This window comes from Apaloderma vittatum, unplaced genomic scaffold (assembly GCF_000703405.1).
Source record: "Apaloderma vittatum isolate BGI_N311 unplaced genomic scaffold, ASM70340v1 scaffold19014, whole genome shotgun sequence".
Lineage (NCBI taxonomy): Eukaryota > Metazoa > Chordata > Aves > Trogoniformes > Trogonidae > Apaloderma > Apaloderma vittatum.
This window is the reverse complement of record NW_009714582.1, coordinates 29,454-43,173: the sequence shown is the minus strand read 5'-3', so window position 1 is coordinate 43,173 and position 13,720 is coordinate 29,454. Positions and strand designations below refer to the sequence as shown.

Sequence of the window (13,720 nt, the reverse complement as noted above, 5' to 3'; positions counted from 1 at the left end):
TGATCATGATTAACCAGGGTGTAATGTAGGTCAGAGCTCGATTTCACTATGTAGTAACCTAACTGTGAGAGCATTAAGTTCCTCACGATGTGCAGGGGACAGAGTTGTCTTCACAAGTCCAACAGAAGCGGCAACACTGACAGCATTTAACAAACACAGCTTTTTGTGGCCAAGTTCCAACTGTGACCAATTTTCTGATTAAAACAAATTCACTGTATGCATTCTGTTGGACGTGACAGTGCCTGAATCCACTTCTGGTTTCCAGTCTATCTTCTTCCAGCCTTCCAGAAGTGCAGGCAATAGTTCCTTGACAGCTATGCTCCAGATGAGGAGCTGATCCCGCTGTGAGCTTTATGAACACCTGAGCACCCACACAGTCCCTGGCAGTTTGGGCATTTTGTCATTTCAAACCAGCTGCATGACTTCCAAGCACTTATCTAGTTGACAGCACATGCAGAAATGTTCCGACATATCTGTACCTGCTGTCTCTATGTTCCTACCAATATAAATGAAGCCGGAGCCCTCAGGAGCCGTGAATGTAGCAACTGCTGCAGCAGTTCTGTCAATGCTTCACAGCCCTCAGATTGTTGTTGCAATTAGAACCAGTGTAAGAAAAAGAAAAGCTTTTTTAAATTGTCCATTAATTTTGTATATCTCTTCTTGGAATTTTCAAGTCTGAAAATTAAACTGGAATTCCTTGGAATGGTTGCTCTAAATTTTATGTATCTAGAATCAGGATCTACTTTCAAAAGAGTAACATAATGTACTGGATTTGTATGAAGGTGAATATATTAATCTGATTAAATCCTCCAATCAAACAGGAAACAATATATATTTAAACCACAAAAAAATCATCATCAAAATATTAGCAGAATATGTTTGCATTTGCACTGTCTATGTGCTTGTGAAGCCACATACCATTTTTGAGAATTTAGCCCATGACCTTTTGGAGAATCTTTCATCTCAAAACATCACAAATTAAACCTATCTGAGCATTAAAGCTATGGGGATGCAAAGTTTATATTGTTTACTTACAGCTACATAACCCTTCTCAGAGGTGAGAGCTTCAGCAGCTAGTAAGTGAGCTTGTACTAGATTTCCTATGTGAACCCAGTTCATCTGAACTTTGTGATTCCCAATCTTGAAGTTTAACAGCCTCCGCTGGATATTTACCTGTAGAAACAGAAAACATGAAATAACCGTGCTATTTCTTTTATTATGCAGTATAAGGCATTCATTTTGGCTCAGCCTGAATACTTAGAATTTGCTGTATCTGTGTACAATTACAGCACGAGAAATGTGTCACAATAAAAAAACCCCAAACACCAACCGACAACTAGTTGGTGGTTTTATAAATCAAGGACTGTTGCACTGATACACAGTGGTAAAATATGGTGACATTATAGTGTCTGGCTGAAACTAAAATGCGTATCTAAAAGACAATATTTCCTTTAAACAATCAGGGATGTAAACCTAGTTCTTCTACCATGGCATTTCAGCCCTGCATTTTTTCTTTTCACTTAAAAGTACAGCTTGATCCTTGCTATTTCTACAATGCTCGTATCATGCTAGTTGTTATCTTGCATCATATGACCTGTCACCAAGCTTTCAGAACTGTAATCAAGATACTTCCACTTGTCGTATGCCCTTACAACTACTTGTAGTGTCCTCCAGAGCTGACTACATAACACATACAGCTATTCGTGGCAGGTGTCGTGGCTCTTCTGGTCCATATATGCCTGGTGGACGGAGCACACAAGTATGGAGCTTATCCCCTCCTGGGAGAGAGAATAAAATGTGATTTTCGGATAGCTTTGATATCAACATACAGCTGACATATATTGTCTGAATTTCACATTGTGAAAGTAGAACAGTCAGACTGATCCTTTATGTGATTCAGCTTAATAACTGTTTTAATTTCTGTATAAAATTGAATTCAATGGTAGTGAAAGACCTGAGTATTAGCAGCCTGAGAAACTGAATCCCTCCAACCACAGAAGAATTTGAATAGGAACAGGACAAATCACACTTTCCTATAGATACGCCTCCTACTTGATTGCCTTTTGTATTTATTATAGATACAAGCTGATAACATACTACTTGATTGCCTTTTGTATTTATTATAGATACAAGCTGATAACGTACTACTTGATTGCCTTTGGCTATTTATTATAGATACAAGTTGATAATATGCATATATGCCCATTATTGCAGATGCTTGCAATACTGGAAGCAGACCATTCAATTTGCTATATTTGTACACCTTGCTTGCTTGCAGCTCAATGGCATCACAAAGGAATGGAAGACGTCTTTTAAACAGAGCCTTTCAAATTAGTTAAATGCTTTAAATGAATACTTCAAGCTGTACATGTGAATCAGTAAGCAGATCCCTCTGACTCCTGAGAAGAGGCACAAGCTCACCTTTTATGTTGGCAAGTGTAACAAGTGTCAGGCATTGGCTCAGCAGTTAATCAAGGATGCTAACATTGAATCCCCACCTAATCTATGCTTGCCAACTTTTCAGTTGAGAGAGATCAGTAAGAAAAGAAAAATACGCATGTAAAAGCAAAGAAATATTTCCCTTGCCACATACAGATGGATTTTTAGCCACAGCTATTCATGCACATTTGACTTGGAAAGTTAACATGACCCTGATATTGCCAATCTGTTTAAGAAACTGCAATTTTTCTTGCCAGAGAGCTGCAAGCCTTTGGGGATTGTAAGAAGGACCTACTGGACAGTGCTTCGTGACTGTTATTATCAGAGAAGCTCGAAGTGATAGACTGAATGAGGAATAAAGCCACAAATCCTGTCTCTGCTGTAAGATTGGTAAGCTTTTAAGAAGACTTGACGATATAAGGTTAAGTTTTCTGAATTCTCCCATCTATTATTTGCATATAAACTAATATCTCTCTGGTTGCGCACATAAAAATTTAGTCATCGACTGAAGGGAAGAGTAGAAGCAAACAAAGTCCTTATTTTAGTTAATTTAAAGTATACTATTTATTGATAAATGAATATTGGGAGAACAGAATACCAATTAGCACTACTAATGACAGGAAAATATTTTACATGTACCTTTGAGTAAAGTTCCATTAGCAGCAAGAATCATTTGGTCAGCAATTGCCTTTGTTCTAGAGTAATGATTAAATTGCTGTAAAGAAAAACAGAATATGATCAACATTTTAATCACATTATTGCATCTGTAAAGGCAAACTTACTGTTTATGTCTGGCAACATTTAAATCTAAACTAAAAATAACAAGAAGATAGAGCAAATATATACTTTATGACAAAGAAACTTACCAGACATATTTTACTTGCACAAGTTTAGCTTTAGAATGAATTTAAGTCCACTAGTATTTACTTAACTCACTTTTTGTGCTGGATGTACTGAAAAAATTAATAATAAGGCAAATGTTCTGGTGAGCCAGACAAATTTATTTGGAAAAAACATCCATTTTGAATCAGAAAAAGTTTTTTAAAACAGTAAGTTAAATACGGAATTAAAAATTCAGACTTTCCTAAAAATATTCCAATTTCTTATTGAAGCTATTTGGCAAGTTATAAATATGTCTCCCCCAGTTGTATCTTACACTATTAACTCTAAAAATTGCACACGTATATTTAAACAATAGGATTGTGGACACAGCACATGCTGGCTTAGTGAATACTTGACCACACAAAGCTACTTAAGTACCTGTTGAATTTTTCAGTGCCATATACCTAAAAATCCCACCATGGAAATTATTTTCTACTTTAACGAGGCTTAATCCACCTTCTCCACCTGCCTCCCTGCTCCACCTTCCTCTGCACAGTCCTCTTCCTCTTACACAATCACCACTAATAAAACGTATGATTAGGGCTCAGACACTTGCAGCTAATTGCAAATTCCTGAGATGCTTTACCAGCAGTCGGAGGTGCCGTGCACAAACCCACACACCCAACCGAGTAACTCAGAGGGCACCAACAGAGGAGCAGTCAGTCCTGTTTAGGAATCCTGGGCACAGGATGTACATTCTAAAAAACAGCTTTTAACTGCAGGCAGTGTGCTGGGAGCGGGGAAGAACAAGTGGTTTTTTCCAGAATGTATTGAGCTTCAGATTTCAGCTAGAAAATACTTCCGAAATTATCACTGCAAAGAAGGAAATAGTATTTCAGAGCAGCTGAACTACTGTATGGCCTGCAGCAAGAAAGGAAGGTTTGGGAACTTCCAAGAAGCAAAAATGTGTGTGATAAAGACATAGAATTTGGTATTTAACAACATCCTTCAACGCAAAGGCTCACAGGGGTCGCAGTATTCAGTAGCTGCATATGGGATCATAGAATCATAGAATGGCCTAAGCTGGGAACCTTAGTTAGAGATCACTTTAATCCAGCCTCCCTGTTGCCAGGGATGTCACCTCTCGACTAGATCAGGCAACACATGGGGAGTGAAGGGGAATCGAACCCAAGACCTTAGCATTGTTAGTGCTATGCTCAACTGACTGAGCTAACCAGCCTCCTGAAAGCCCTTTCTCTGAAAATATTCTTGTTAAAAGGTCACATTCCACTTTTCTTAGCAATTTGTAGGTATTTTATCAACTCCTGCCTGTCTAGTTACAGCAGACTAAAGCCACTATTATTTGAATATTTCTTCATTGGTCAATTGGTCAATTTTTATTAATGAGAAAATAATTTCATGGAATTTGATGTGATCTGTAGTACAACAGCTTCTGATCTCAGAACAGCCTTCACATAATCTATCCTTCAGAGCACAGTAAATGCTGTGCCATCACATGAACAAAGTACCTTTTCCAGTGGAAAATAAGGCACAGTTTCTTCATCGCCTTCTTCAATGGGATTCCCTCCAAACACCACATTCACTGTGCTGGTATATATCAGTCTAGGGATATTTCTTTGTTTGCAGACTACAATGGTATACAAAATAAATTAATTTAAAACAAAAATAAAGAGAGAGAAACAACACATGAACTGGTAGCTTCTCCTTTTGAAAACAAACACTAAGTTTATAGAAGAAGTAGGATTTTAATTTTAACATTAACTTATCATTTAATATAATACTATCTTTCATTCAGCTGGAATGTTTCATCCCAAATATCTGCTATGTAAATATTACATATTGCGTCACCAAATATTTTATGATTAGGTGTGTGCAACTATCATAGCACCCCCGGACTGCAGCTATCAGCTGGAGAGAGGAATTAGTTTCAAGGGTGCCTGTGCGGCTAAGTAAGGTCACATAAGAAAATGTGCTCCTTCTTCCCAGCGTGAGACAAACTGCATTTGTGTCAATCTGTTCCTAAGGGACAAATGACACATTAGCAAGAAGCATACGCTGTTAGCGTGTAATCAGTAGTACCTGAAATACAGATTAAATTAATGCTATTTACAAAACAAAGTCTTAATTATGGATTCCAGGCAGGTGTTAAGATATCATGTTTCAATTCTGCTGCATATATGTCATGACAAACTAGAATAACATAAATTTCCATTTGATTTAACAATACTTCCAAAGTTAAAGTGAACTAATACTCAAAGTCAGGAATTTTTAGAATCTACAGAGCAGTTAGCCCAGTTGGCTCATGGGCTCACTTTGAAAAGAAAGAATGTAATTACAGTCTTGTAAATATTGGGAACAAAATACAATAATAAAATCTATTATTAAAATGTAGATTAATAGGTTCATGCTCCTCCCAGATTCTTGCTTTGTTGGGAGCCTACGGAAATTTGACATGACACGTTTCTGTGGGTTCAGAGTTTGGAGTAAGAAGACAGGAATATGCAGCAACCTCTTCCCGCTAGCTCACTGAGAATTTTACTTGCGTACCATTTCACTGAAAATGGCTCTAAACAAAAACTACCTTTGCGGTTTTGCTTTCTTAGTTTTTTGCCATTTGGTTTTTGAGGGGAAAGCAAAGAGAAAGGAGCTTTGATATTTATGAAACACTGAAATGTTCTATCTGGAGTTGAATATACAGAATGAAATCTACCAGTATTTTCAAGAGACAGTAGTTAAAATCAGTATATTATAAAAAAGGGATCAAATTTAGACATACAATCGGAAATTATAGAAAATTTTAAATATTAATGTGATAAAATCATAGTTAAATATACTTATAGCACATGTATGGCTCCTGTTACCAAATGTTTACAACACAACAAACAGTACAGTATCTCTATATTATTTCTGCGAGGAAAGAGGATAACACTTCTCCAGTATATGGAGTAACAGGAAAAAATAACCAGTACACAGAGAGGAGTTTTAGTTGGTCTGACAACGAATTAAATGCAAGTTGAAAACTGATCCCCAATTCAAACCAGTGGCAAATCTACCAATTAGAAGGTGTTTTCTAATTCATAGTTTGGATCAGACACAAAGAAAGAAAATTTAGGCACTTACCATCAATTATTATTTTTGTGCCTCCAACATTTATGGATTCAATCTGATCTTTCTTTTGAAGCTAAAAATAAGAATTTACACAATATCCAATTAATCGAACAAGTCACATTCACAACACGATTGTTACAAATGCCACATCTAGAACGGCTGTGGCCTTTGTCTGCTGTATATGGTACAGTTCTCCGTCCTGATACACAGTGATTTCTAGCAGTTCCCATTTTGATTATTTATTCATACACTGAGTAACAAAAGGTTGAAAAGTGAAAGATGAAATGCATCTGAAGGGAAATTACCATGCACCAATTTTTTGTTACACCCCAGATAATTCATGATAAAGAAACAGAAATTGCAGAGCAATATTGTCACTTCTTCAGATAAAAGAAAAAGGAAATGCTTTCTTATCCAAGATCTTAAATCTGTCATCTCATTTTTCTAAAGCATTTTGTGTAGTGCATTAGTTTCATGTTTTGACATTGATTAGTTGCCTGTATGGATGACTTGCCCTTCTTAACTAGCTTCTGTCTGACATAAATATCAAATAATTACATTCTTTGCTCTATGTAGACAAATACTTGCTTTCAGAAGAATAACAAAAGAAAATGTTAGGAAAATTGTACTTGCTTGTTCTAATCCTGACATTCCACATGCAGCCACATGAAAAACACAGTCAACCCCTTCACATGCTTTGAACACAGCATCGTAATCTCTCACATCACCCTGTGAAATGAGTAAAGAATGGATTTTTGACTGGTAAAGCTTATCACATTCTCTGCACAATTAGCATGAGCTATGGTAATTAAAGAAAATCTAAAGTAATCCCTATTTTTCACAATACTTAACTAGCATTAAAAAAAACAACAACACATAAGCATAGAGTAAAATCCATGACTAAGAACTCTTGTCAGTTTTTTGTTGCAAAACAAATATGACTGGGTTGGCTTCAATTATAATGCGTATTTTCACACTTAGTCCTGCAGGCTGACAAAACTTGTTTGACTTGAATGGGAGCAGCAGATGCTTGAGGGCTGGAGAATGAAGCCCCAGGGACAATAAATCACATCAGGAAGGGCTCAACTTTTTGCCATGGAATCACCAAATAAGGGAACCTCTCTTCTTTTAGGACCTTAAGATTTGCCTTGTGCAATCTGGACAAATGTCTCTTTGCCCATCTAAGCTTTATTTTAGGTGCACTGCATGATAAATTTAATTACAGTTTTGTACAAGATTAAAACAAAAGAGTACATACTATTATAGATATATGTGTATTATAGTCATATTATGTGAATTGCTATATACTGCTGAACACTGTACTGTAAATACCCCCACAATATATGTAGTATGAAATGTTACGTTCTGCTTAGAATATTACATTGTATGTTTGTATACCACTACACAGCTCTCCAGAGCAGTGCCACACATCCCCTCTGCCTCCCTTACCACCCATGGCGATGTAGCCAGGCATCACCTTGATGGCCCCTGGGACAAAGATCCTGGCATCACTTCCAGCTTTGCCGTCATCTTTTTAGCAGTAGTGTCAAAGCGTTGTTACACTAAAGGCTCAGCAGAATGGTGCCCTACATCTAGCCAGAACTTGTGATGACAAGATGACAAGAGCGTGCACCAAAGTGCTAGTGCACCCCTGTGCACCCACAGCTCCAAAGGTGAGCGGGTGAAGCAGCTGTGAGGATCTGGTGCTCCCCACATGAGGAAGTAGTAGCGGATGCTGTCCCCCATAGAAGACTGTGAGCTATTAAATATTTGAGGTCTCTTTTGTTCCCCCTCTTTTGCAGACATAATAAATTCCTTGAACTTTTAAGACTCAAAAGGACTCAGTGCTCACAAGCTGGTGCCCCAGGAAGAGCAGGAACAGGGAAAGAACCTGCAACACTTTCACCCAGAATACTCTTCTGGTCTCCAAATATTTTCATTCAGCACATTTCTTGAGCCTAATTTAGCTTATTTATTTAGTCATTTCCAATCAGAGTAAATTTTTGGTGAGACTTTGTATGTGTCTTTTACCCACTGCATGAAAAAACAATCTCTGTTTGCTCTGAACTGACTCCTCCTCATTTCTCACCTGATAGTCCCTCCTTCCTGTCCTGGAGAGGACAGCAAACAGTCAATCCCTGTCTGTCTCAATGCCCCTCACAGTTTGCAGAGCTCTCCCACTCGCAAGTCATCTCCTTCCCAGACTGGAAAATTCTGTTTCCTCAATCATTCTCTCCACAGCAGTCATTCTACATTTGTGATCACTTTTACTGCCCTGTCTTGCTCTCACCTTTTTACTCAAAATAATTTCCCTGAGCAGTAAACTTTGTCTCTTCATTGTAGACTCTTTCACCTAGGTGAGCTAAAAACGTGCTGAACGGCACCTCCCAACACAAGACTCCAGAACTCCACTGGTGACACTGGGAGAACTGACAACTTGGACTGTCTGTGATCTCTTAATCAGTTATTTATGCGTATGGGAATCTTGTACCATGACTTCTTACTGTCCTTAAAGGCTTTTCAGTAAACACTTTTATCAAAAATCCCTAAGGGGAAGTCTCAGTCATATGCATAAAAATAGCAGAACTTTATTTCACTGCTGTAAGTATAAAAGTCCAACGCACCTTGAAAAAATCTGCTCCATTTGGAATTTCCCATTTAGGTTTCTGTACATCGAACAGAACAACAGCAACTCCTGACCTAACGAGAGCACATCCCAGGTTGTATCCCAGGTAGCCCCCACCTCCTGTCACCACTGTCTTTCTGCTTCTTTTGACCAGGGGTCCAGCAGGCTCATTCAGTTTGCTCTCACATCGTTGGCTGCTGTGGAGCTCTTCTGTGCATTCTTCTTGCATCACGACTGCAAGACAGAAGATTCCTTGAAAATTTCTGCATAATACTCTGTGATCTGGGTAATTTCAGTAATTTCCATGTTACAATGCTCCTTTCATGAATATACTTTTTTGATTTACACATTTTATTGTATTAACATGTTTTAAATATATAAATTAATAATTTTTGTGTTGGGTTTTCCATGTAGAATGAAGGAGTCTGCATACTTCTATATTCCAAGATTTAGTCTTTTCCTCAATCACAGATTTCATATTACATAGAAATGAAGAGAAATTTTGGGATTTTAGAGGCATTACAGTTACCTAACCTTAAAAGTTATGATTACATATTTGAATGTTTGCCATACCAAATGTTTTCTCCTTGAAAACTCACTGACTTCTGATATATTAATGCCAAGCAGATATTAGCCTAGTAGTCAGGAAAAAAATAGATAATGAATATAAGGAAGGATTGATTCTGCTTTTTAAATCCACTTATATTTCACATTTGGGTCACAATTCTTCAGAAATGCTAAAAATTTGTCACCATTTTAAACTTTTCTGGTTACATACTCAATACTTTCAGTTTTCTGTCCACTTCTTACTAACTTTTGCCCATATTGTTCTCATTAGGGCATTCATACAGTTAAAACTGTCAAGGAAAAGAAATAAGCCTTTTGTCCTGTGGGTTCATCTACTTACAAAAATTGGTTAGAATATCATTCTGTGATAAGCAGTTCCACAGGAGTTACCCATCTGTGCACTTTGCTCCATATTAAAAATGAGTTGCTTCTATAGTAATCACTTCTCTTTAGAAATTCACTCATCTTCTGCAATTAAAATGTCTGGTATTCCAGATCATGATATGCTCGGAGAAATTGGTCTGGGTCATCTTCCCACACAGACAATCCCTACAGTTGACTCCTTGCACGGCCTTTGCACGTGAGGATCTAGGCTCTTGCATCCCCAAACAGAAATCTGGAATAAATACAGCCGAAATCAGTAAAATTAAGTCACTGCAAAATGGGAATCCAACTGGGTGCCTGCCAGCCAGCCTAATACAGGAATATAGACCCAATTCCTACAGATTTATTCTGGTTTTCTCATAGCTGGAATGGGTCCTCTTGCCCACGCATGAGAGTACAGGATCACCCACCAGCTGGGCATGGGCAGTTAAACAGAGTTTGCTCTCGGTCACTTACACCAGGGTTCAGCAGAGACTATGCAGAAACTGGGCACAACTGGTACCTGGGAGCTGCATCACTTCCAGGGTGACCAAAAAATACTAGAAAAGCAACAGTAAATGCAGCCTACAGTACACAAACTTTTAGACTATTTTTGCCACTGCTTGCTTAATTTTTTATAATTTTGTTTGTGATATTTTAATCTCATGTTGATTTTTAGAGTTCAGACACAAGGAATCAATTACCAGATTCCCCATGCTGTTACACAGTTTTAACACCAATGTCAGCTCACTAAACTCAGTGAACCAAGTGGCATAACACAGTGGAAAATACAAGTTCCTGATGTTGAAAGATATCCTGGAATTTCAAAACTGAAAAATAATCCACATTTCCAAACAAAATTTAAATTAGAAGAAATATAATAAAACTAAACCAAGTATGCTCTCCTGTTCAATCAAGGAAATCTAAACTTGTATCTCTAGATTAAATTACATGGTAATTTTAAGACATATAAAATTCTTCTGCGGAAAAGCACCTTTTTATATACTGTGTGGAGAACTAAGGTCAAGCTTGTCACATACACCACAGAAAGACATATTTGAATACTTGTCATTAACATCTCCTTAAATTTTAAGCTAGAGGCTGTATCAAAAAGTTTGCAGACTTCGCTAGAAATCTCTTTCTTAAAAAGCACTAATAATATTGTTAATTTGCTTAATGGAATTAGAGAATTATTATCAAATTCTGAAGGTAAACAATTTCCTGTAAAAAAATACTTATTTCCAGAATTGGTAACTTCTTTGTTTCTCTAGATTTACAGGAGCTATTCTGATTTATTAGTGTATTCTGCATGACAAGCACAGTTACATCTTGGCAGAGCACACAGTGCTAGTCTTAGCTCCTCTACTATCATTTCAAATATTAGAAATGCAGAAATTACCTCCACAGAGAGTAAAACATTTGAGGTTTTTAAAAGTAGCTAAAGAAGTAGTAAGTACCCTTGGTGGAATCCTGGATGTCAGCGTTCTGCCAGTCCTTCCTGTCCAAGTAAGATGGTGAGATTTCTCTTTGCTGGACAGTCGGTAACACAGGGGAATCAGGTACTCTCAGGCAAACAGAGATGTTCACGTGTGCTCAGGCCCTTTTGCTGTTCCTGTTCCTTTGTAGCTGTGGTGGCTGGGCTAGGAGCCAAAAAAGGGCAGGGCTTAATTTGTATATAATATACGTTCCTTTTCAGGAAAAAAAGGAAATGTTTTCTCCGCATCAAACTCTTCTAAATAGGATGGTATCTCTTACTGGTACCTCATAAATTTATTGATAAGACACTAGGTAACACAAATATTCTATTGGTACCATCATTTTGTAGATAAATTGTACTAGATTACTAAAACATCTCACGCTGTTTTTAAAAGTACAGAGAAAAGTTCTTTACTAAAGAAAGAGTAAAGAAGTTCTTAACACTAAATGAACTTCTTTTATGGTTGTGTGACATTTTGGTAGGATACATCTCATCTAGCAGCAGAGTGAATGGAGATACTTCCTCCTTCTACTGACAGTTTTCAATCTAAATTTGGATAAAAAGAATAAACAAAAATCTTGTTCGTCAGTGGTACTTCACACGTCCATCCTGACTTTTCTATCCTCGTCCCCAACCCAATTAGGTATTTGGAAAGAGGCTTAACTGTAGGCACAAAGGTTGTTCTCCAGCGTCCAAGATAAATTAAGTGCAGGCAGTAAACCAACAACCAACTAGTACACACAGGAAAAGGAGATTTACTATTAAGTAATGCATTTAAAATGATTAACGCATTAAGCAATTAATAATTATAGAAGATGATCCTAAGGTTTTATAGCCTTTTGCAAATTAAACAATGTGAAATCAAAGCCAACATTTTTAAATGAGTGTGTCTAAAATTAGGTCTCAAAGCAGTAAAGATGCTAAAGAAACACTCCCAAATCTAAATGACTACAATTTTAAATGTTGGCATGTTAGAAATATCTCAAGTTCAGAGGTGACTTTGCGATTTAAATGTAATTTAATGTTCATGTGCTGGCAAGAACTCAAACTGACACCTAGGCAAATAGATTTTAGCCTAACATGTATATCTAAGTCCTTGAGGTTTGCATGAGAAGTAGAATCTTTGAACCTGCCAAGCTCATCTGTACCTCTCAGATTGACAGATGGGTGACAGTTAGAGTAAAAACCTCAAGGACACCAAATTCTCTGTTTTGAGCTGCTTGCTAGTAGGTCCGCTAATAAATCCAAATGGAGTGAGTAGGACTTGGGGCATAAGAAAGGCAAGATACTACATGTCTCCTGAGTGCAAAGGAACGAGTTCTGGGGGCACCAGTGCGGGGTCCTCAACCACAGAGAGTTATTAGAGGACATGTGGAGACTGGGGCTTTGTCCCTCTCATTCAGCAGGTTCCATCAGCTTCACAGGTCTGCATTTTCAGGCCACAGGACAGGAGCAACACTCCAGCTGTGAGGTAACACGAACCTGAATGAGGGTCTTTAACTGTGGGGAAGGTACTATGCAGAAAGGAGCCTTCAAAAGACATGCAGCCAAAGCGTCAAGAGCTAGACAGAGGTCTGAGTTAGTAAGGCAGGTCTGAGTTAGCAAAACAGATGGGTGTTTGGTCTGAAGCACAGGCAGGATGGGATGTTCTGCAGTGCCCAAGGGCAGAATAGCAGAAAAGCCTGAGAGATAAAGCTCTCTCTTAAAGCTATCTCAAGGATAGGATATTTCTGAAATAACTGCAGTGTAAAAATATCCTCTCTTCAAGTTATGAGAGATTCTGTATCTAAGCCTGAAATCAGCAAAGTAGTTCAGACTCATCATGTCTGAACAACTCCTTGTGCACTTGTTCACATCCAGACATCCACTCATATCTACTGACACAACCACATGAACTCAGGAGTGGCAAGACTCGTTTGAAGAGCGTACCCAAATCGCCGATCCTCTCCACAACCCCAAAGAAGTCCGGACAGATCTGTTGTAGGGTGTTAAGTATGTTTGACTTAAAGTACTCAGCTTTTTGTCACTACAAAACCAATCATGCTCACAGAAAGGACTGAGTCTAAAACAACAGAGAACTGACAGAAGTGAAGTGACAATGGTCAGGTATTTCCATTTTTCAGTGAGAGATGTCAGAAAACGTTAAGAAGCATTTAAATCAGAAGGTCTTACAACGATCATGGAGAAGAGGAAAAGAACTCTCCTCTGAACATCATATCTTGCTGTGCTTAGAATTTTTGCTTCCAAATAGAAATGAGATCTGAATTGGGAAAGGAAACTTAAAAATATTTATTTTT

The 13,720-nt window shown here is 37.8% G+C and overlaps 1 protein-coding gene across 1 annotated transcript; it reads right to left on the bottom strand.

The window, feature by feature from the left end:
- Positions 1 to 1,035: 1,035 nt before the first annotated feature.
- LOC104273489 (putative short-chain dehydrogenase/reductase family 42E member 2) lies at positions 1,036 to 9,245 on the bottom strand (the record flags this gene model as incomplete). Its single annotated transcript, XM_009868834.1, has 7 exons — positions 9,015 to 9,245; positions 7,024 to 7,119; positions 6,403 to 6,463; positions 4,791 to 4,909; positions 3,079 to 3,154; positions 1,696 to 1,778; positions 1,036 to 1,173 (listed from the first exon to the last, which is right to left on the bottom strand). Coding segments are annotated over exons 1-7 (804 nt in total), but the record flags the coding sequence as incomplete, so codon positions are not given.
- Between the last annotated feature and the right edge of the window lie 4,475 nt (positions 9,246 to 13,720).